Genomic DNA, 25,995 nt, shown 5'->3' with positions numbered 1-25,995 from the left:
AAAAGACTTATACACACAATTTGTATACCAGGGAGTGGTGGTGGAGGGCGTTTTATGCTGGATGATTCCATTTTTTTTCCGGGAATCATTTTGTCGTGTAAAATTTGAAGTGTATAGTTTGTCTTAGGTTAAGTATTTGTTCTCATTATAATAAATAATATAAGCATAAAAAATCTTATTTGAACAAAATATTGGGAGACCTTAACTAACAAATATATGTTACTTTTAGTTTGCCTGTACGTAAATGATCTTGTTTTTTAGTCAATTTCAGATTAGCAATGCTTTTTGTATTTGCTTTGCTTTCCTAATTATAGTAGAATTTTTAAATAAAAATAGAATTTAATACAGTACTTTAAAAAAAAATTAAGGTTTCTTTCTATCTTTTAGTAACTGTATAAATTATGTTTATTGTACATTTTCTTAGTGGTTTGAAACAAATTCTATTAAAAGTTAAAGCTGTTTTGAAACAAGTAATAAATACATTGCTATAAACGGAACTGAAAAAGTTTTGTTCGCATTTCGTTCAAGAACGTACATTATTTATATTTATTAACGAATTGCAAATATAATTGAATCGATTATTTCAGAAAGGGCGTAAGTCCAATGGATTGCCGTAGGACTTACGCCCTTTCTGAAATAATCGATTCAATTGGTTCCATTGAATTTATGTGAAATGAAATGGAGAATAAAAATTTTTGGGAAGGGGTAGCTAACATTTTGGACTTCTAGATCGCATCAGATGACTATAATAGTACGCTATTTTAGATATTATGTCAGATAATGATATTGTTGTTATTGAATATTTTATAGATTTTTTTTTTTCCATTAGCGGTCGTCTACAAACGATGTCACGCTTAGAGGGGGGTTGTGAAATTGTAACAGTTTGAAAAGGGGAGGAGGGTGTAAGAAGTATGACACGACTCAATTTATAGCAATTTGTTTAAGTAATATAGCTTGACATGTGACAGGGGGAGGTGAAGTGATAAGATGAATTTTGACACTTTGTGACAAGGAGGGCAGAGGGATTTTGGAAAAACGGGTGTGACATCATTTGCAGACAGCCTTTTAGACAGCAGAAAGAAGTGAAGGGTACACACGGTTTCTGATTTCACAATGGTTTTCATAGCAGCTGTCGGCTACAAATATGACAGTGTGATCAAACATAGTATAGTTATGGGCTATGCAGTGACATCTGATATTTGCAACACAATAAATGTTTTTTTAAGCAGTTTTTCAGAAGAATCTACTTTTCTTGTGTAATATCTAAAATGCGTTCGTAGCTATTATGTTTTGCCAATCTGTTTTAGAACAGGCCAAGTTAGTACAGGATGGTGCGACATCGATATCGATGTTTTTGTTAAAACATCGAGTTAGAGCAGCGTTTCTTAATTTGTTTGATAAATGGAATCTTTTCAAATGTCGACTTTTTTCGTGGAACCCCTGTTTTTTCCTCAATTGTCTAGTTTGTATGCAACATTCTAAGAATGGTTTAGTTTCAATAAAAGCACTTTGTCTTAAATGTATATTTTTCGACTGAGAAAAAGTAATTTGAAACTCAACACAGACTTCTCGAAACGTCTACAACTCGTTTCAAACAAAATTTTTGAGTTTTAATTTGAATGACATGAGTGGTACCTACTTATTTTTGCTATGGCAGATGCATGACTTTATGGAAGAAAGTTGCATTCTCGGATGAGGTTCCGCACCAAGTTTGTGGTGATATTTAGTTTTTATCAACAGAAAAGTTTAGACATAAATTCTGTACCTCAAAGCAATTCTGGCGTAAGTCCAAAAGTTGCGATTTTCCGTTTATTTGAGCATTGTATGTAGAATCCTATTTCGCATCGAGCCATATGAGCGTAATTCTAAAAAGAAAAATCCTTTGTAATTGCTTACCAGTGCCAAAAGAGTGCTATTCCCATCCTTCGTTTGCACCAGGAAAACGTTTTCCCTCTCTCCTGTAAAGTAGCGATTATGTTACTTACGTCAGTTTGACTCTGAGGTTCAGAATTTTGTTGCAAGTAGTAAAACTGCCAACAAGGAGTTTCTTGAATATTTTTTAAATTGCATCAAAATTTCGCTGAATGTGAGAATTTCAAATTTCTGATGTGCAAGGAAAGATCAAGTGCCATTTCAGTAAAAGAGTCGTAAAGTGACTAATTTGAAAGTTCAAAAAAAAAAAAAAAAAAAAAAAGAAAGAAACAGAAAGAAAGAAATAATGCAAGTTTCGTGAAACCCTTAGATCGTGAACCCCCTGGGGTTCTACAGTACACAATTTAAGAAACGCTGAGAGTTAGAGAATGGATGTTTTTTCTAACACCGATGTTTTGCGTTCGATAATTTTTCGATGCCAAAGCTTTATATTAGAAACAAAACTATCCTAAAAAAGAATGCTTACAATTTGTCATTTGACGAAAGCTCTATTAATAATTAATTAATGCGAGGTCTATTACATCGGAAAAAGACTTTTTGATGTGAGAGATCTATTAATAGTTGTCTGTAGAAGTAAACTTAAATTGATAAAAAAGTGTGCAATCCTTTTTTTAGTGCGCTGTTAGTAAGAATTTTGAGTGTTAAAAGTTTTCCCCAAATATAAACGTAAGTTCTTTTATCATAATTATCCTCTAAGATTTTTTTTTTTTTTTTTTTGAACCAATGTCATAGGAAAACTACATTAAAGAACTCATAAGTCGTTGATTTAAAAAAATATAATTTTACTTTAAATATTTACTTGGTATTCCTTTCAAGTCGCTATAAAATTTATAAGCTTAGAAACTAATACTAATTTGAGTTTTAAATATAATTTGTACAATTCTTCCATGCAATTCCATCGGAAGTAAGTATTCTAGAACACTCATTTATTATGTATCATACTTCTTTTTCTCTTCTTCACTTTCCTTTTTGTGTGCGCATGTTATCAACTTTGAACATTTTTACATATTTCTCTAATTGATTCGCATTATTTATTAAACAACTTACTTTAAGTTTTTATATTATTCAGGTGGAAATTTAAAAGATGCTGCAAATTACGCCAGTTAACTTGCATTGATGTTTTAATTTTTTGTATTTCAAATACATAAGTTATTTATCCCTTTGCATTACTTAATTTGGAATGTTAATAATTAATTATTATTATTAGATTTTATTCGACAATTAAAAAATATTTTAAATTAACAAATTGATTACTGTGAATTTAATTCTAGCATTAAAATATTTTTAGAGGTTATTATGCAGTAATATACATTTAAAAAGTGCGATATTCCGATATTCCGTAAATATCGATGTTTTTTGGATCGATACCATGGATATTTCAATTTTGAACATCGATATTTTGAAACATCGATGTGTTTTCATCGATGTCGCAGGTACAAAAAATATAACATTTTTATGTGTGAGTTGTTATAGTGCGGAAAATTGTTATATTAATGAAGACTTTAAAAAATATATACATATTGAAATCGGATAATATCTTCCTATCGCACAACAAGCTTGAAAATTTGAAAAAATGGAGAATGTCTTCCTTCTTTTTGTGATTTTTAAAAAAATGCTGCTTCAATGTTGTTTTATTTATTTATTTATTTGTTTATTTTTTAATGCTCAAAAAAGTTGAAATAGGTACTAAGGTAGACCGACCAGTGAATGACCACTTTCGCACAATTTAATTTTTAAAACACCCTAATATGTTTAAATACTATAATATTCAATTCATGTTAAAACACTTTGATTAATCACATAAATATGTAAAAGAAAAAAAAAATGCGGGTGACCAGTAAATTAAAGCACATTTTGCTAGTAAGTGAGCGCAATAAATTTCAATTTAAAACGAAACTTTAATTTTCTTTGAGATATATTTTCATTTTCGTATTTTTTGTAAGGTAGATAGTGATCCATTGTCGTATGTTTTTATTTATTTATTCTTTTATTATTATTTTCATTTATTTATTTTTTTTTCTTTGCAGACGATAAACGTTTTCGTATCTTAATTATTCTTTCTTTTATTATTTTGTATTTTATTTTATTTATTCATTTATTTATGTATTTATATTTGCATTAGATAAATATTTTCACGTCCTCGTGCATAATTCATTTTGCTTCTTATTGCTAATTTTTATTTTCATAAGCAATATTTCTGGGCGTTTTGATGAAGTTCACAGACAATCGAAAACGAAGCTATTTTATACTAGCAGTTCCAGGTTTTGTTACTATTGCTAATATTATTACTATTGTTTGTTTATTTATTTTTTGTAAGCGATAAAAATCTTTTTGCGGTTTATTGTTGATTCTGTATTTTCGCAGTAGTAGTTTGCGGACGTTTCGTTAAAGTTCACAGTCGTTCGAAAATGGACTATTTTGTACTGCTACTCATTTATGATTTTATTAAGCAACCACGATTGCTTATTGTTCTCACTTGACCGTCCTTGATGTTGTGGTTCCTTTTTCAGCTTGGACCAGGGGCCTCTGCAGCACCACCGCCCACCGGGGCAGGCTCCTCTCGTCCTGAGCACTGTACCCCAGAATCCACTTCTGCTGGACGGTGGCGTCCATGTCCTACACACGCAGGTGGCGCCCATGTCCTACACACGCAGGTGGCGCCCATGTCCTACACACATTCACACTCACACATGCGCGGGCCTTTACACACATACTCACATACACCTACGTGTACACACGTAAGCCTACACACACACACACTCCACTTTACACACTTAACCAACCAGGAGGAGGGATAAGCTTGGGGGGGGGGAGCTATTTCTAGAAACAATAACTCCAATGAGTAGGGTCTTGTCGCAACTCGTGATTGCGAAAAACATAATTTGAATTCAAAGTTTCAGAATTCAAATTAAAGTTAATTGGGGGAAGTGGGGGTCACAGATCTGTTTTATTTTAATTGCAGGCGATAAATTTTTTCACATTTTTTGTTAATACCTACTGTTTTTTTGCTAATGCTATTTACAGGAATTTTGTTAAAGTTTACGGACGATAGAAAAATGCGCTATTAAGTAATACTAGGAGAGTCTGGGGTAATGGCAGTCACCTAGGGGAAAAATGAATACAAAACTTTACTTTGCGTTAAATTTGAAGCGCAATCATGCAAAATTGCTCACATATAGTATATTTTACCTATTTCAGACTCCAATTGAGCCTTAATTAATATACCTATTAGAAAAAAAAATATTGCAAAATCAGCTTTGACCGGTATTACCCCTACCCTAGGGTCTTGGCAGTCAATAATGTCATCTACTACTTAATGGTTGTAAAATAAGAAATATGAGGATTTTCAGTGACATAAGCAACTGAAATCTTTATGTTTATTATTTTATTACATATTTCCGCTATTTAGATACAGTAAAACCTGTGAAGTTGACCACCCTTGTAAGCTGACCGCTTTTTTCAGGTACGAAATTAGCTCTTATCATATAAATCAACCTTTGCAAGTTGACCATCTGTTTAAGTTGACCACTAAAGTAGGGCACCGCAAGTGGTCAACTTACACAGGTTTCACTGTATTACAAAAAGAAATTAAAAGTATAGACATTATATGAAGTCAATGATTTAAAAAAGCATCTTTCTATGGTAAAAAATTGATTACAAATATAAAGGCAATGCCAATATGTTTACATAAGTTTATGAGCTCTTTTAGAAGCTCTAGTTAATTTTACTTTAAAGAACACATGTCACATAAATACCTCTCAGAAGTCCCGAGTGTATTGACCACCATTATACCCCAACCGCATGTTTTCATTCAACGGCTAAAAAAACATATACCAATGGTTAAAACGTTAATAAAACACTACGTGATATAACAATACGGCTTACCTTGTTCTTGTGAGATCAGTTTCGTTCCAAGAAAGGTTAATAGTAAGAGCTGATAGGGGATCAAATTATTGTCTTTGTCTTTCTTATGAGACAAAACGTTAAAATAGTATTTCTTACACAACAAGGAAACGACGACTGGCATGATGGCCAGCGCTTCAGTAGTACATCTAATCTATAAACTGCCGTGAAATGGCAGCATCAATCAGTTTAAATCTGAGTTTTTTACTTTACGAGAAATCATAGTAACCGCCATTACCCCCACTGACCGCCATTATCATAGTCCTCCATACATACTATTTCTTTTTCTTCTTCTTTTTTTTTTTTTTTTGGCATTTTTTCACACCTTATTATTGTTTATTTATTTACTTTTTGCATACGACAAATCTTCTCGCATCTTATTGAATTTTTTTCTTCGTAAAATTTGCTAACGGCAGTTTTGTTGTTTTAAAGCTTTCCGATTAATTACTGTTCCTTTCACATTTTATTTAGTGTGAATCAAATATATGAAAAGGATATGTGCAAAACTCTAACTTTTAGAAACATCGAGTAATCAACTGTAGAATATTAAAAATTCGATATCAGAAAAGAGAACGTTTCGAAAAATCGCAAAAGAAACTAGCATTTTTTTCATCAAGAAACTTTCTTCGGTATCCTTCTTATGAATTATCGGATTTTACGTATCATCACAACTACTTAGTTTTTGACAACTTCGTAACACTTCAAATTTTAGCTCTACGGCTACCAGATTAGTGCGATTTGCTTTCACGGTTTAAATGTTCATTTAAGAATGAAAACCATATTAGATTTATTCTAACATTAAATATATCCCTTTAAATTCAAAAAAACAAAAAAACTAGTTTTCGTTAATCTTTATGGAGTCGGGGAATCTCAGAGAAGATAAAAATCAATTATGGGGAGATAACATTTCCGGGCTTATTGGCCGTGGTCTAAATGGAGTAGAAATTCCAGACGTTTCGGCTTGCTTTGATGCAGCCATCATCAGTGGTTTGAGTTTGGTGAGACTGATTCCTGGCTGGGCTGCTGGTCCTGATTGGGAGGCCTCCCAATAAGGACCAGCAGCCCAGCAGCAGTTTGCTTAAATACCGGAGCCACCGAAGCCAGGAATCAGTCTCACCAAACTGAAACCACTGATGATAGCTGCAGCAAAGCAAGCCGAAACGTCTGGAATTTCTACTCCATTTAGACCACGGCCAATAAGCCCGGAAATGTTATCTCCCCACATTGACGCCGGCCGTGAAAGCCTTAAACAGTATTTAAAAATCAATTAGTTTTCTTATACACTATATGACCAAAAGTATTGAAACACGTTCAAAAATTCTTTTTTACGGATTTCTCGAGAAATAAGAGACCAATTGTTCTGTCCCTTTTTTCGCATAAAAGGTATACTCCAGCTGTCATTTTTCAATAAGTGATAGGAGTGGGGGGTCCTCGGGCGTATGTCATTTTTCAATAAAAATTAAGTCTCGTATTCATTTCGGAGACCAGCAAGAAAATTAAGAAAGTAAAAAAAAAAAAAAAAGGTTTTTAATCATCCTTCATTGGAAATAGCTGGAAATAAGCTGTAAAATTCAGAAATAAGTTAACGAGTTATGTAGAATTTATTTTTATGTTTTCGTGAAAGTTTCTCTTGTACCCACTGAGATATAAGCATCTTTCAAAAATACAAATTTTATTTGTAGGGTTTCGGGTCATAACACGCAGAGTTTTCCGTCAAACGTTTCTAAACTTTCAGAATATTTGATAGCATACAAGAGGAACAGAATAATAAAATTTGAAGTCAACATATTAAAAATTTGATGAAATATAAACGTTTAAAGCAACTGAATTTTCACTGCGCATGTAGTTATAAATTGCGAAAGATAGCAATTTATAACCTATATAACCAAAGCGCAAGAAGATCCTGCAACTCATAATGAAATTCCCGCTGGATTTGCACGATATCTTTAAAGTTTAAAAAGTTATCAGCGATCTAATAAGCCGAATTTCTATAATTCTTGGATAGGCGACGAATCGTAAGGGTTCTTTTGTATTCTGGATCAGCGGCGACAAAAAAGGCCCAAACGCAGAACGCGTTGGGATGGTCCTGCACCACGACAATGCTTCGGCTCATTCTGCACAGAGAACTAAGAATTATATTGTAGCAGAAGGTACCAAAACCCTACCACACCCTCCCTACATTCCAGATCTTGCACCCTGTGACTTTTTTCTGTTCTTCAAAATTAAAAATAAAATGCGGGGAAGCAGTTAAGTAAAGAGAGTGATCATCAGCATTTAAAGATTGGTTTTCCCGAATGGACAAGTGCATTGCAGCCAAAGGTTTGTATTTCGAAAAGTTATATGTAATTTTTGTAAATAAATTTGTTTTTTATTGTCTGAACCACCTAAGACCTAAGACCTTGAGACCTTATACCAAGCAAAATCCAAAAATGTAAAAGATAAGTACATAAAATAAAATGAATGGGGGCCTCGACCTGCAGCTCAGAATCTGACAGCTGCCTGAGCTCGTGAGTTACATTCCCGCTGGATGTTACTTGCTTCTTTTTGAGTTTGAAATCTTTTTTTGCGCTTTTTTTTTTTTTTTTTGGAAGCAGGACTCTATATTTGCAGTTCTCTGATGCATGTGAAGCTAGTCAGCTTCTTGTATAGTAGTTGTAATTATTAAATGGATAAACACTTTAAAATTGTAAAAACAAGAAGAAAAAAATCGAAAAATAGTAACAATTTCAATGAAAAGTTTTTGAAGTTCATAAAGTATGGGGAAAAGGGGGGCAAAGTTCATGATATAGTATTTACAATACATTTTTGTATGTGGGTACAAACATTGTTCAAAGTTGGGACTGTCTTCACAAAATGGGGATTCCGTTAAGCCCCCTCCCAAAGTAAACAGATCAGCAACGATAGATAAAGCAAACAATCGCAACATATAAGCTTCATTTTTGACTTCTCAAACAAACTCAAAGCTTGGGCGACGTTAAATATGCTCGTGGTCTCAATGTCCTCCAAGTGAAACGATACCTCTGGGGGTGCTAGCACCAGGTAGCTATTAGCTCCTGGACTAGTTCTAAATACTCATTAACTGTTCGATCCGGTGATGGTGCTGCCACCTATCGGTATATAAAATAATGGAGGCAATGCACTTAGTATGCAGTCCTCGACATAAATACAGCTGTAGTCAGTTGTGACTCTGAATAGGAATAGGAACTCAAAGCTCTCGAACAGAGAAAAATTCAATTTTAAAACTCTTTTCGAGTCTTAAAAATGAATTTTCCTCCGCAAGCCTCCTTCCAAAGCAATGACGTCACAGAGCTACGAGCGAGCAAGCCTCGTCTACCTACATCCGGTACCTCTCTCTTAACAACCCCCTTCTCCTCCCTCTGCTAGTTCTGTATTCTCCCTGTGAGTTGACCGTTGCGTTGGGATTGGGATTCGTCGCCACGACTAGCACCAGATCGGTCTGCTGTGTGTTGTTGTATACGAAAAGTGTGAATGAGCAGTATATGAGTAAGATTAATAATTTCCTGTGTGTTTATGTATACATTACACATGATATATTAGTATGCTGTGCTCTTACACTTGTATGGAGATGTTTTGCCTCTACCTGTGTGATTTAAACATTCGAGAGACCTCGAATTTTATCTCATAACATCAAAAATAAGCGAGATGGCTTAAAATGTATTGCCCAAGAAAAATAAGTACTTTTGCGAGCATGTGTGATGCTATTTACATTGAGATGAAACAGTTCTTACTGATGCGAAAGATTATCGTGCTTTTTGGAGCGTTTTAATTCGATTGATTGTTAGTATGTAATGAATAGTTTGAATTATTGAGTTTTTTTTTTTTTTTTTTTGTGGAATAACAAATATAGAAATTTTTCGTGCACTTATTATTTTAGTTATTGGTGTTGGTTTCAAAACAAGGAATTAACGAAGATTTGTGTTTATTTTCTGCATTAGTTTTCATACTAGATACAGCTTTTTAATTTAATAATGAGATTTGTTTTACTATCTGACGATTGAATGTTAACGAGGTGTTTAGTAAACAATTGGCCGTTCTCCAAAAAGAAATATAAAATTTATGTTTTTGCTTACTGCTTTATAAGAAAATTTCAAAACAAAACCAAAGTGTTTAGTAATTTGCATGTTGTTTTGTACAATATTAAATAGTTTTTATGCTTGAAAATAAGGGTTTTTTCATTAGTATTTTTTAAATTTTAACTTAATGTGGTTGAGGAATATTTTAAACAGTTGAAATATTAATACGGTTATTCTGAAGGAAAAGAAATTTTAGTATTAAGAACACTTGCAGGCTCTAAATTTTCAATGCTTGAAAGTTGCACTAAGAATGCAAGGCGCTTTGTTCGCAGTCTTTCATTTGTTTTACGTGAAACTGGTTGGTTTCTGTGGTTAGAGATAGAAGTTGCTCTAAATATGCTTGAAAACAATTTTGTGATTAAAAATTGAGGTCATCATTTTTAAATAATATGATTTCAAAAATATTACAAGTACATATGTTTATCAAATTTTAATGAAAGAAAATTAAGGGTTTGGTCAAATAGAGGGACCGGTTGCACTGGTGACAAACCTGGCACGTTCTAGTAGAGTTAACCAGTTAGTGAATCGTACGTCAAGCTCACAACTGATGTTATCAAATCAAAGATGGCAGGGTTAACCAGTTGCTGTGTGTTTATGAAAAAAATGTAAACTAAATTTGACTATTAACTCTTATTGGTTTTGAAAGTATTTATCTAAGTTTTATCTTTTTTTATTTGTTTTTTCACACGTGAAAAGTAAAGACATTCTTTCTGAACTTCATATTTAACATATCATTAATTTTGACTGTCTTTTTTCTTTTCATATGGCTCCCCTTTCCCAGACATAAAAAAAAGGAAAAATTAACAAAAAAAAAAAAAAAAAAAGCTCAAGACATGAATTTAATTTTATTTTTATTAAAATATTTTTTGCTTTAACATACAATTGGAGAAAAAACTTTCTGTATAATATGCCCCTAATCAGCTCGGATATTTCTAAAAAAGAGCCGGTCATGCAAATTCAACCCCAAAATTTCGTATGCATGTTTTAGAGTCACAAGAAAACCCTCTTTTCGCACAAAAAGATATGAGCTTCTGCATAGGGATTCCTTGTTACACCTGTTGGGGCTATAATTCAAAATTTTAATTTTTAGATTTTTTGAAAAATCTCCAGAATTTTAACCCCAGACCTGTTGTGAATTTCATGATTTTTTTATCTTCTCAAGTTTTTATTTGTTCATTATTGAAATCAAGCTGAAAACAAACATTCGTGCGATGCAGTAATTTTAATAATTAGCTAATTTGCTGTCAGAGTGGCTTATTGGTTAGGCATTGGCCTCTTAGGTATACGGTTGAGGATTCGAACCTAGCTCCCGTCTGTGGATTTTCAAGATGAAGAAAAGTATCACTGTCCATATCCTATGATTATGTTGCATGTTTGAGATCCCTTGAGTGTTAATTTCGCTGGGAGACACTCTTGGCTACATTAAATTTCTAGTGGCAAAATGTCACATTCTGAGAGTATGAGTGCCTCTGTCTGGTGGGAAACCGAGTCTCAACACTGTCAAATGGAAAGAGCAATCTGGTAATAGAGTCGTGGGGCACTTGAAAGAAGGGATCTGCGCCAGTGGGAACACGCTAGGTCTGCAAATGGTAAGGAGCCGATGCCCAGCTTTATTTGAAAAAGGCCAACTCTAGGCGGTACGCAACTGTCTTTGCTGGCCAAATTCAGGGCCAACTGGTCTGCAACCCCCCTTTCTCCTGAAGGGAAAAAAAGCAAACAAGAATGCAGTTCTGGTGCAATAAGCAACTTGGATCGCACATTTTTTGTTAGAAGAGGTCAATGACCTCCTTTTATTCTAAAACGATTTTCAGTTTCACCATCTAATACAAAATCTGAGGCTCATTCAGCGCAGGATTTGGAACAATATGAGATCCATGCCCCAAAGAGGCAACTTCAGGTGGCGACAAATTCAAGAGTGGTGTCTAAGCATGGATCCAAAACAGGGTCATGACCCCTTTTGACAAGATCAAAAATAGTCTAAAATTGCATTTTTAGGCCTGTAATTTCAGAAAATTTTCGAAGAAGATCACCTTTTCTTCAAACTACTCCCTAATATCAGCAAACATAACTCAGAATTGCTTTTTTTAGAAATTCAATTTCAATAAAATTTCAAACATGAGTTACTTACCCATTCTCCACTGACCAAGCCAAGTGTGTTCTGAAATTTTATTTTTGAAGCTTCAGTTTTAAAGTCTTCTATAGAAAATCCCCTTTCCTCTCTTTAACTTTGTCAAAGATAGCTTTAAAATATTTTTTTATAAAAGAGAACTCCTGAATCTCCAATCTTTTCCCTAACATAATAACATATAAAAATTGTGTTTTGGAACCTTGATGTAGAAAGTTTTTTGGAGAGAACCTCCAAATCCTTCAATTCAACTTCAATTTAAAAAAAAAAGCTGTAGTGCTCCCAAACCATTCCGCTTGTTTCCTTGACATTACAACAAAAGAGCTGAAAATTTTTCATATAAAAGTGTAGGCACAGCTATGCAAGACAGAGGCGGCGCGAGAGCAAAAGTAGGCGTTGACGATGCAGTTTTGCGAGGCCCTTTTAATCATAAAATATTCTCAGACAAAGAATTGAATTTCATAAAAATTAATTTTTGTGCTAACTATTCGCACTCAGGGTTCCCAATTCACTTAATTGCTAGGACTAAAACATTTCGTGATTAGTAGCGCAGTCAAATAGAAGTTTTTTTGTTGGTGGGGGGAGGAGGCGGCACATTGACAGGGAAGAACTAACTTATAGAAAGGGGGGTCTCCCCTGAAAATTTTTGAAATTTATAGTTTAAAAAACGCCATTTTAGGCTTTCTGTGCTGATGTTAACTCATTAACCGCCGAAACTCGAAATCGTTATATTTTTTGGATAAAAATCATAAAAGTTATCATTTTGAACCTTATATAATAGTAATATGCTTAAAAAAGAACAAAAATGCACTTACTTTTTCAAATATAGGGTGTTGCGTTGATGCAACGTCAGCGGAAAAGGAGTATTAATGCTAAGTAGTTTTATCAGAAATTCTTCAGCAGTTTCAATGCTTTTTATACACAGGAAATTTTTATAATCTTAGTTATGGTTCTTAACCATGCCGAGCACGTTAGAAGAAACTGAAATTTTATATAAAAAAAGCACATAAATGCATTTTAGAAATTTTAAATTTTGAGGAAACATCGATTTTTTATAGTTACACATGAAAAGCTTCGCTGCAATCGTGATGAAATGCAACCTTACAAACAATGCAGCAATAAATAGTTTGGCTGTGGCAATTCTTGCAGCGTAGTCTTTTATCGTCTGTCGACCTTACGATAAAATGTCCCCCAGATACAGGCATTGGTGAGCTGAATTTGTCTGGTCGTCCTGTCGCTGGACTTTTCTTTTTCATGTCACTATCATAAGGGGCTGTAATAGATGAAGTGCAACCTCTCGCCTAAAATCCAATAGTGACTTTCTATTTTCTTCTTTCGATAGTCTTGAAAGTTTCCAAGCATTGGTTAATGCAACATCAATATAATTGGAGAATATTGGCCACCACCATTTTTTCCCTCTTACTCTAATTCTGTAATTTGAAACTAAATTGTTACACAAATCAGCACCCCCCATTTTCATGTTGTATTGCTCAATTATACAAGGTTGAGGAACAGAAATCTTCTTCTGATTTCTGGAATAGCAAGAAACATTTTTGACAGGCTCAATTTTACCATAGGTTGAACCCATAGTTACAACAGCGTTGTCATTCCATCGTTTTTGCTGGGCATAAAAATTTGTTTGGTCTACAAGATGCGATGAAACATCAGAATAAAAGAAAAGATTAAAAATATCAACACTAGCTTTACCTTCTAGAGTGAGTCTTACAGTTTGAATGGGGACCTGTTCTTCATTTTTTGGTTGATACCTATCAATTGGTTCCTGTTTTGTCTATCGCCAATCTTCTGTTTTTCGTTTTTTAGTTTTTTTTACTACGGGATTTATACAAATACAAATACAAAAGTGACGACCAGCAACAGGCTCTGGGCCCAGCTAGACTGGTCCTAGTCAATTTACAACCCCCAGTGAAGATCAATGGCCCTCTTAAAACTATCTACTCCCTTGCTCATTACCACCTCTTCCGGTAAACTGTTCCAAGGTTCCAGTACCCTGCTAAAATAATAATTTTTCCTAGCATCCATGTTAGCCTGAGATTTAAATAGCTTAAAACAATGACCCCTTGTCCTGTTTTCAGTGCTAAACTTCAGCCCCGTAACATCTTTAATTTTAATAAATTTAAACAACTGAATCATGTCCCCTCGGTCTCTTCTTTGCTCAAGACTGTACATTTTTAGCCTTCTAAGCCTGGAATCATAGTCTAAGTGAGAAAGTCCATTTATTAGCCTTGTAGCTCGCCTTTGAACCCTTTCCAATACATTAATGTCTTTCTTAAGATAAGGAGACCAAAACTGAACAGCATACTCCAAATGAGGTCTTACCAAACTTCTATATAAGGGCAGAAGAACTTCTTTAGATTTGTTTGAAATAGATCTATTGATAAACCCAAGCACCTTATTGGCTTTGTTGCTAGCAATGCCGCACTGTTGGCTAAACTTTAAATCCTGACTTATTAAGACCCCCAGATCAGTAACTTTGTCTGCCTGTCTAATGACTGAACCTTGCAAATAATAACTTGTACACTTATTTCCATGCCCTAAATGTAGCACTTGACATTTCCCAACATTAACAGCCCATATCCCATTTATCAGCCCACTCCGTAACATGATCTTGATCCTCTTGCAGCTGTTTTTGCTTGTTCTTCATTTTCTACAGTCCCCATAATTTTGACATCATCAGCAAAACAATTCATGTTCCCAGAAATATTTTTGTGAATATCGTTCATAAAAACAATGAACAAAACAGGCCCTAACACTGATCCTTGAGGAACCCCGCTTAAAACCTCACTCCAATTAGAATAATTTCCCCTTACAACTACCCTTTGTTTCCTTCCGGTCAGCCAGTTTTTTACCCAGATGAAAGTTTTCCCTCCTATTCCTATAGCAGCTAATTTGCTAAGTAGAGCAACATGCGGTACCTTATTGAAAGCTTTTTGAAAATCAATGTAAACAACATCTACAGGCTTCTTATTGTCCAAAGCCATTTGTCATAGAAATGTAATAAATTAGTTGCACAAGATTTACCTTTCCTGAAACCGTACTGAAAACTAGTCAATAGATTATTAGTCTCTAGAAAATTTACTATCTTAATTTTAATCAATGTTTCAAAAATTTTGCAAACCACCGAAGTTTGTCTCACAGGTCTATAATTTCCTGCACTCCCTTTAGACCCTTTCTTGAAGAGCGGTGTAATGTTAGCCAGCTTCCAGTCCTCTGGCACTGTCCCCGAGTTATAAGAAGCATTGAAAATATTTACGATTACATCTGCTAATTCCTCCGCACATTCAACTAAAATTTTTGGATAAATATTATCAGGTCTCGGAGCCTTAGTCTCTTTAATTTTTTTCAAATGAAGTAAAACGTCATCCCTGGAAAATACAAAGTCCTCAAGCTGTACTATAGCTTGTGTCTTGTTGGTGTCAACTGTTGAGATACAGTTATCGTTAAAAACTCTCAAAAAAAAGTTATTAAGAACATTAGCAATATCCAGGGTTCGTACGGGTCATGGAAATCCTGGAAAGTCATGGAAAAAAAATAAACCAATTTCAGACCTGGAAAAGTCATGGAAAATGAATAATTTCGTTAAAAGTCATGGAAATTTTTTTAAAGTCATGAAAAAATGTCCTGGACAAAGAGAAAGTAACAGTAGCTTAAAGAGCATTATAAATTTTGAATGGTTTAACAGCATTGCATATAAAAGCTGTTAAAACTTAAAAAATGAAGGATCCCAAAAACAAATCTGAATTTTAAAATCCCATTGCATCCATTTCTGTAGAAGCTGCCCTTCTTTCTTACAATGAGGTTTTACTTCTTAGACATCACTAGTTTTGAACAACTTACACGTTCTTGATTTTGCCACGCCCACTCAAAAACGCGATTCATTTGCATACGAGAACGTTTCAATCACTTGTCAAAACTTTCTTATTAAATTTATCAGAGTTTATCTTGTTGTTGGTTTTAGAAAATAAAGATCTTTAATAAGACGATAGAGTATAGAAATAGGGGAATTCTAATACTCTAAAACAACGGCCCGCGAAACTGATCCATGCGGCTAAATGTTACGTTCAATGTCAGAAATCTAACACTATGTTCTGAAAATTCTAAACCTATTAATTAATTTGCAATTAAAAATGTATAAATTATTAAACAAGTACATTTGAATCAGAAGATTTATTTACTACTGAATGATTTTTTGTAAATATCTGTTTTGGAATCATGTATTTACTGAAGAATGGCTTTACTTTAAAGAACCAAAATACTGACAGGTTACATGTAGATGCACTGTTGACACTAAAAGACAACTTTGAAAGCAAATTTATTGATACTTAGGAATCACTCGTTCAACCTTTTGTCCCATTCTTTATCATTCTGCCCTTTCATGAAAATATATTAGACATTTGAGCATCATTATATTGCATTTGCTGCATTTTTAGTTTACTTAAATTTATATAAAGAAGACAAATAAGAATAGTTTAGTTTTTGCAGTATGCTCTGATGTTTTTTCAATCACGAACGAGTGCTTTGATGAAGTAGTGCTTGTATTACGAGTAGTGGCCTTCACGTAGAAGTTTAGCTTATTCACATTTCCAAATATTAGCAATTAGTTTGATATTAAATAATGCTATTCTCTTTGTGTAACAAGGTCATGAAAATTTTTATTAAGTCACGAAAAAGTCATGGAATTTTTTAATCTGAATAGAGCCCCAAAGCAGAATACTACTAAATTTGCGACATACGTCGCAGAACAGATGCCTGAGCTGCAGAACAATTCTGTTCAAATGTGAGAGGAAAACTGACAAATTTTCTGCAGAAATTCTGCAAATTTCATTGAAATTTCTGCAGAAACCACGCTGCCGAAAATTTGCAGAAACCGCGATGCCGAAAATTTGCAGAAACCGCGATGCCGAAAATTTGCAGAAACCGCAATGCCGAAAATTTGCAGAAACCGCGGTGCCGAAAATCTGCAGAAACTGCGATGCAGAAAATCTGCAGAAACTGCGGTGCAGAAAATCTGCAGAAACTGCGGTGCAGAAAATCTGTAGAGTTTGCAAATTTCTTAAAATTAGTAGAAAAACTAAAATTGTCTCAAATTACGATAATTTGGGGGAAAGCTCGCAATGTTGAATTCGATTAGTCCTTTGTAGGTTTTTCCCAATTGATCTTCATCCACTACAATTTCTGCCATGCATGTTTAGGAAACATGCCAAGATGTCCATCGCTGGTAATTGCGTGTCTTGTTTAAGATTTCAATCCTTTTGCATCCAGAAAATATTTTAATTGTTTTGAAGTGTTTTATTACATGCAACCCAAACTCAACTCATTCTATTTATTATTTCAGTAATTTCTTTGTTTAGTAACATTATTTTAATTGCTCCTTCATGCCATGTAAAATTCACCAAAAAATGTAGTTTGACACCTAGGTTCGGATTTTTATAAAATTTTGTATCTTTGCTCTTTCTATGCATTTTGGAAAGCATATAAACTATTTTTGGAGAATCCCAATCGGTTTAGGTTTGGCACCTTGTTAAAGTTTTTTTGATTTTATAGTTTTCATGATCAACTAATTTTCCAAATTCAGTGCTCTTTAATTAGTCATTTGGTTGAAAGCTGTGATGTTTCCGGAAATATCTCATTTCCACAAAAATAAATAGTAACAGTCCAGTTAAAAAAAAAACTATGTGGAATGATTTTGATTTTTGCCACCCAACTTGTTTAAAATGTCACGTTTTTTCGTGTACAATGCTTAAAGTACTTGCAGAACAATTTTAGTCAAATGATTTTCCGTTGCACAACATCGTAAAGTGTTCTGCTTTGGGGGAATAGAGTATGAACCCTGATTATCACTATCGGTACTATTTGGAACAATTGAATTTTTTTTTACGTGGACTTCAACTTCACCTGCACTATCGCCCGGTAAAACTTCATTATCATTATTTAAAATGTTGTCATTGCCTTCTTCTTCATCATTAGCTTCTGTTATTTCTGGTGGTACAACAACAATATCTGTTTCTTCATTTTCATTATCATCATCATCTGAGTTTTGTTCGAAAATCTGTTCCAATGCTTCTTCCAAAGTTAGATATCTTGTTCTGGGCATTTCGAAAGGCAGAGACGAAAAAGAAGCTTCCACAGTCAAAACGCGCAGAATAAAAATGAAATATAGTTCTACCCTAAAGCAATTGAGACAGACAGTCAGTCTACCCCTTTTTCGCTGACATTGCGTCAACGCAACGCCAGTTTTTACTTCCCCCTCCTCCCCAGCAGAAGCAGTTTCTTTGAGGAATAATCTGATAAAAAGTGACCTTGACTAAAAGTATTTCATGTCTAAACCAAAACTTTTTTTATTTTTATTTTTTCTGACAGAAAACTGGATCACAAATTTAGTCAAAAAAACCATGTGAGAGGAACAATTTTTATCATACATAAAAAAAGAAATTTAAAGCAATTTTTTTATTTAACATATTTCTACTAATATTCTTATTTTCAAATTAGCAATCGATAAAAAAATTAGATTTCTAGTGTAGTTTCTATGGATATTTATTATAACCGTTGCATCAACGCAACACCAGCGGGTAATGGGTTAAGGGAAAAAAAGTAGAGGGGGGTCTCAGTGGAAATTTCTAGAAATTGAAGCCTTAAAAACTCAGTTGTAGGCCATATTTATTGACTTCAGGGTCAGAGACTGTCCCAGATAGATTCTTTAAAAAAAGGGGGGGGGGGAGGGTCAAAATTAATCTCCTGCAAAGTCTCGAAATTGAAGTTTCAAAAACGGAATTTTAGACAAACTTTCACGGGAAGACGACAAGATTTCACGGGAAGGAAGGAAGCTCTTCCCTCGAAAAATTTTCAAAATTATAGTACTAAAAACTTTAGCAATATTTTATATTTAGGAGCCATTCCACTTAAACTTTTTGTTAATGTAGTTTAAAAAGCCTAATTGTGCTTATGATATAAAAGAAAGACGGTATGGGGACCCTTGTCCGAATATTTTCTGAAAGTCAAGCCTTAAAAATGTGATTGTAGGGCCATTTTTTGTAATATTAGGCTCAGTAATTTTTGAAATTCAGGCTAAAAAAACGCAATGATAAGCAATTTTCGATGTTGTTGAGTATTTGGGGGCTTTAAGCTGGAAATATTGGGAAATTTAAGATCTGGAAACAATATTCCAGTTGCTTCATAATGCTTTCAGTGTGTGTGTGTGGAGGGGGGGGGGGAGTTCAGAGGAGCAGCATTTTGAATATTTTCTTACTTTTAGGTGAACTTAGGAAACAAGAGAAAGAAGAAAAGAACTGAAAAGAAGAGCAAAAAGAAGGGGGATGGGGGCGGGGAATAGAGTTAGCTAGCTGATCAATAAGCTGTTGCCATTGAATATTTTTGACTCAGGCCCTGACAGAATTGGGACAAACATTTGCTAAGGCTGGGCTCTGTGCAGTCTCCCCTGCACACAGTATTTTGATTACTTTTGCGTCTGTTGTATTTAATAAGAGCTTCAATCAAAAATTGGAAACATCTTAAAACTTCTGCGAATTTATTTCTGAGAATTTTGCGCGGCCCTTTCTGTGCGAGGCTGTCGGCAGTTGCCGACGCCTAGCGCCGCCACTGATGCAAGATCCAAAAGGAATATAAAATATCATTATTTTTCTTCACTATAGATCAGTTTCAAAATTCAGGTGGAATTTGAATCGAATGAGTGTCAATGGCCTAATTCAACGAAATGTCAGCATAAGTTTCTGATTATCATGTTTTTTTTTTGTTTACAAATCTTACTTCTTTTTGAAATTTTGAAGCTTGTGTGGGGGGGGGGGGGGCATCATTTTTGCTAGGGTCAGCCTTAATTTGAAATACAAATAAATAGGTACTAGCTGCGTGCCCGGCGTTGCACGAGCTACTTAAAAAATGAAAGAGATGTTCAATTGATGTTTTTGTATTACTCTGACATCAGTTTCTAAAGCGCTAAAGGAGTAAATAAATACGCGCAATTCGCAAGGTTTGCAAAACACCAATAGAGCATATTGTTGTCAAAAATCTTTTTAACGTTAATCATAGTTATCAATGATACAAGTTATAAGTATTTTCAATTAGCACAAAAGATGAAAATATATGCATTATCAACTATAATCTGTGCTCAGGTTAAAATGAATTACATCTGATAGACTATATCTGAACTATTTATGTACAATTACAATCAGCTTTTTGCATAAAATGACACACACTTTTTGGTTGATTACGTGAAACTAAAGTACCAAGACTAAATAACTACCAATAAGCTTTAATTTAATACCAAGTCATCAGATTCCAATTCAGCCTTAGTTAAAATCCTTAAAAACAATCTTTTTTGTTCAACTCTGTTTCAAATAAATCCAAACAATCTTAATTTAACATGTTCTTTTAACGATATAAACTGTATTTTAAAAACAGAAACAGCAAAGAAAAAGAGAGTTATTACAATTCGAAAACTCACCCATGTGACGGGAAAAAGTCCAACAAAATAAACATAATTAGTCGCACATCCTAAATGTACCAAAATATGAGGCCGGTGAATGATAAACTTACACTACAATCAATAAACATAGCTAAAGGAACAACTTTCATATGCTGAAAAGTGTTAAGAACGTTGAATGTAAAAAATAAAAAAAGGACAGACGATAAAATAAAGGCTATGTCCGAATAGGGCAACCAATTTTAAACTAATTTAAAATGAAATTCTAGATGGAAAAGTTGTTTTAAGATTTGGACAGCAGCCAAAAAAATTTCTTTTAAAACAATTATTAGAATTTTACTTGCTCACGCATATGGAAAATGGCAACAGGAAAGAAATAAAAATTCCTGAATAACGTTTTGTTAATTAATGTTTTAATTAATATCTTCGCTAATTAAAGTCGCACAATTACGAGATTGGTCCTATTGTTTTTTCTTTGGAAAATTTTGAATTGATCGGTATCTCGTTCGACTCTCGATTCGCAGCGGTTCTCGAGAAGATCGATCTTCAGACAGACAGACGGATGCAAACAGGTTTTAATATTATAGTGGATAATGAACATAGTCTAATTTATATATTCCTTCACTTCTTGTTTTCAAGTGTTTAACATCATTTCTCTCACCAGTCCGAACATCATTGTTATATCTGAATATATTATCATTTCCACAATGTTTCTGGAAGATGTTGAATTTAATTCAAACAAGTCGTTTTCTAAAAATTATAACATTGAATTCTAATTCTAAAACTAAATTTGTTCTTTTGTTCTCCATTCAATTTAGCTTTAAAGTGTCAGTGTGACATCTGCTCAAAGCTTGATAACCATACTTGTGAAACAGATGGGTTTTGCTTTACATCGACTTCTTTAGATGACAATGGCGTTGTTAAGCATTCATACAGGTAAGGTTTTTTGAGTTTTGAAGTGCTTCAAAATCCATTACATTTGTATTTTGATGTCTTTAGAAACTTAAATTACTGAGTTTTGGAAGTCTTAAGGGACAAAAAACGTTTGGCTAAGTTTAAAACTGTTCTGATTTTTAAAAAGATTTCTTAAAACTTTTCAAGTTCTCGATCATGCGTACATAGTCAGCTAGCTTAAAATAGATTTTTAGTAAAATTTCAACTATATTAGTGCTTTTCAAATATTTGAAAGCCTTCTGAAATTTGTCAGAAAGGTTGCAGAAATATTTTATATATGTATTATTAACCGTATGCATAGTTGAACAAAGGGCAAGGAGGAGCAAGGGATTAAGTTAGAGCATGCATAGTTGTTGTCTTGCACTGCACTGTTTTCCCCAACTTATACAAATAGACTTTTTCCACAATTTTTTAATCCTCAGTTTTTCAGTCTTTTATTTTACTATGCGTGTAGTTTAACCCCTTGAGTTATTCATTTGAGGCCGTCATTTTGATTTTTTGTTTTTAGCTTACATATTGGCTTCAACAATTTCCTGAGGAACATTTAAAGAAAAGAAAAAAGTTTTTCCTCAATCAAAGCTACCATGCCTCAAGGAGTTAAGAGTTATTACTACTAATAAAAAATAGTTGTAACCATTACTTTGCGGAAAGTAAAAAGTAGTAGTATTCTTGGCAAAATAAAGAAGGTGAAAATACTAGTAAGCGCGATTAATCATAAAATGTGGTTTGCATTCTTACAAATACTTTTGGGTCCAGTTGAGTGACATATATACTTGACTGCTGAATGCTATCTGATGCATTAAATCTGTGCATATAAGACAATGGATCCAATAACAAGGCAATTCTTAATCAATTCTGTTTATGTGTTTAAAACTTGATTATGCTTTAAAAAATGATACCAGATAAATATGAGGTGGCATATAATCCATGGCTGCTTTATATTATTTATTATACGTCATACCAATCGATGCTGGGAAAAGATCATATATTACTATTTTTTAAAATAGTTTTGTAATCTTGCTCAATATGTTTTGCATTGCATACCAGTGAGAAAATATAAAAAAGTATTGCAAAACAAATGCTAAAAACTTTTGCATGATTACGAAAAACTGTTGATTTTGTTCATTGTGCATGACCATCAAAGAGGGATATAAATAAACCAAAACAAAAACGTTTTCAACAAATAATAGCTGAATGCACAATATTCTGGGCATTTAAAGTATAGTAAAAGAAAAGAAACCTTTAGCATTGAAAATTGGAATGGGGGGGGGGATTGAAAACTAGCTGACTACTTTCCTCCCTCTCTCTCTACTTGTGATTCTGAAACAAGTACTCATATTATATTTGAATAAAAAATACTTATTAAAAACAACAACTGTTAGAATTCATTTCGCTCATAAAAGTATGAAGATAACTTTTAATTAAATTTAACTAAATGTTTTTTTTTGTGTTTGAATGAAAAAGAAAAACAATTCAATGTTTTTTGGCAATTTAAAAAAAAAAAAATGTTTCCTCCGTTGAAAAGTATGATTAAAAAAAATTTTATTTTTTCATCCCATTTCCTACCATGTTTAAAATAAAAATTTACCTCAGTTTAAGGTTAATTAATAGGAATTAGCCCCCTTGAGCTTTCTTTCCACCCATATCATGGATACTATGTACATAATAGACTTTTGCGCTATAAAAATTTTTGATTTCACAGAACATGGACTTTTTAGCATACTTAGTGGCGTATGGAAGAGCATAAACTGGTTCCTGACAGTAGCTCACATATGTGTGCATGTGTATGTGAGAGTATAATATTTATAACTAATTTAAGACAATAAAGCATGTTTGACAGGACTATACTGCGGTGTGCAGGTAAATGGTAGTATCTGCAGAAATGAATTTTCGAGATATTTGAAGAAATGTGTGGTGGATTCAATACTAACAATAGGAAAACGTTGGAATTGGACTTTTTTTTTTCGCCTTTTTTTCAATGGAAACCAAATAAGCGAGCTTGTACAATAAAGATAACGTACAATAGATGACAAAAATGCAAAAAAGAAAAGAAAAGAAAAATTTGCAGTTACTGCCTTTTACCTGCACACGGTAGTATAAAGAATTTACTTTGTTATCCTCAATCAGTTGCAAGCTTTTTTCTTTTCTTATTTTTTCACATAAGAGTTGCTTATTATAGAGGAAAATTAGAAAAATCTAACTTCTCAACACAAATCCAGACTAAAAAAAAAAAAAACCCAACTACAATATCATGGCCGACAGGAGGTCAAAAAACTGGTGGGTGGTTGTGTGAATTTGAGGATCTATCCCTCAAGTTGTTTTCAAATATAAAAGGGAGAGATTGGATTCAGCTTCTAGTTTTAGAAGAGGCTTTACTAGAATTTGAGCACTCCAATGAGAAGAATTACGTTACATTACCATTTTCGATTTTGCTCAAATATTTATGGTGGATTCTTTGAAAGATTTTAGGAGATATGTATTTTTTCTTTTCCTCCAAAACAATATTTTAATTACCTGTAAAAATTCGTAAAGTGGAGCCCGACATAGAGGTTTTTCCAAATCAGAGATTTTTAAAATTCAATTATTTCTGTGTATTGAGCCTCGCTCCAAAGATTCTTGTGTTGACAATATGACATTAATACCTAAACTGAAATATACTGTAAATTTTGTGGCTGACCTTCAGTGGACCCTGGCAGGAGTGGCTAAACTGGGCCAAAGAAAGTGAAAATGTGTCATGTTTGAGGCTTCCTGGTTCCGTGCACTGAGGCTCCACCATGGTTTTTGTACGTAATTTGTGTAATAATATATATAAATTATTCAATACCCTCATTAGTTGCTTGGCTCACTCTCTGCACTACCAAAAATTGGTGGTTTTTCTATCGAAAAATACTAAAAAGTGCAATTTTAACGAGCCTTTATCTCAGTGCACTGAGGGTCAGTGTAGAACTAGATACCTGCATTTCAAAGTAGAATATGTATATTTTCACAAACAAGGGACAGAACTATGAGCAAATTCTTTTCAAGAACACAGTACGTATTTCAAAACAGTAAAATGAACTATTCAGTTTTCAGTGCAATCAACATATCCGGGTTTAAACTTTCTCCCAGGGACTTCCAGATACTGTTTTAAAAACTAGTATGATCAAAAACTTGCAATAGAAGAGTTATAGACTTGCAAGTAGGCTGACTATGCTTACTTGCATACTTTATAATATTATAACTGGAAGCAAAGTGAAAAGAAAAAAAAGGTTGTTATTGCAGTAAAAACATAAGTTATTTGTAACACTCTTTTGAAGATGTTTTAGGCATATTTTCAAATATTTTAATTCAGATAAATTTATTCGTTTGATTATTACTTATTTTCTACCATTTTAGGCTGTACATTATACTGACAAAAATTATTTTCTCTGCACTAAACATATATATATTACTTATGATAAAAGCAATATTAGGACATTATAAAACAGGGGTACACTTGCCTAACTGACTAGTGGGGACAGTAAAAAAATGCAAGACCAAGCATATAACTTGAGTATAACTAACTGGATGCGTCGTTAGCTCGTATGCAGTTTCCTCATCTTGAAGTGCATTTTATGAGCCTGCAGAACCAGTGCCCATAGTTCTGTCACTTGTTTGTAAAAATGCACATACTCTAATTTGAAATACAGGTATCCAGTTCTACACTGACCCTCAGTGCACTGAGATAAAGGCTCATGAAAACTGCACTTTTTAGCTTTTTTTTTGATACAAAAACTGCCATTTTTGACAGCACAGAGGGTGAGCAATGCAACTACTGAAGGTATTGAACAATTTATATATATATTATTACGCAAATTACGTACAAAAAACATAATGGAGCTTCAGTGCATGAAACCAGGAGGTCTCAAACATGTTACATTTTTACTTTCTTCGGCACAGGTTTGCCACCCCTGCCAGGGTCCACTGAAGGTCAGCCGTAAAATTTACGACATATTTCAGTTGAGGCACTAAATATCATGTTGTTATCACAAAGATTACTTTTGCTGATGCTCAATGCGCAGAGATAATTGAATATTAAAAAATGTCGTTTTGAGAAAAACCCTAAGTGGGGACCAACTTTCAGAATTTTTGTGGGTCACAAAAAATTTTTTTGGGAAAAAAGAAATAATATGTGTCTTCTAAAATCATTCAAAGAATCCAGTGTAAAATTTTTATTGAAATCAAAAATGGCATGTATCTGACCTGCCTGACTCTTAACATTGTACCTACCAAATACAGTGGAGCATCAAAAATCCGCCAACATCCAAAACCCGCTTCGATTTTCCCCAAAACTTAATTTTTTAAATGATGAGGATGAAGGAGAGGCAGAATCTAAAAAAATTCTAATCTCGGAGGGTGTGCAGGTAGGAGAAAACTACGTGGAATTTTTATAACAACAAGATATTGTGTCCGAGCAAGAACTCCTAATGCTGTACAACATACAAAAAAGACCTAAGCTTAAACTATCAAAAAATATGAAACAAGCTCCAATTTCTGAAATGTTTTCAAAATGT

The 25,995-nt window shown here is 33.6% G+C and overlaps 1 protein-coding gene across 1 annotated transcript in view; it reads left to right on the top strand.

Annotated features, from left to right (window-relative positions):
• The first annotated feature begins 18,008 nt into the window (after nt 1-18,008).
• The window catches only part of LOC129231083 (TGF-beta receptor type-1-like), a 72,067-nt gene continuing 64,080 nt past the window's right edge, over nt 18,009-25,995 (top strand). Inside the window, exons 1-3 of the mRNA XM_054865329.1 lie at nt 18,009-18,174; nt 18,368-18,391; nt 21,328-21,445. Of these exons, the coding sequence (XP_054721304.1) occupies nt 18,009-18,174; nt 18,368-18,391; nt 21,328-21,445 (308 nt within the window). The remainder of the gene's footprint in view (nt 18,175-18,367; nt 18,392-21,327; nt 21,446-25,995) is intronic.

This window comes from Uloborus diversus, chromosome 10 (assembly GCF_026930045.1).
Source record: "Uloborus diversus isolate 005 chromosome 10, Udiv.v.3.1, whole genome shotgun sequence".
Lineage (NCBI taxonomy): Eukaryota > Metazoa > Arthropoda > Arachnida > Araneae > Uloboridae > Uloborus > Uloborus diversus.
This window is presented reverse-complemented; position numbering and strand designations above follow the sequence as displayed.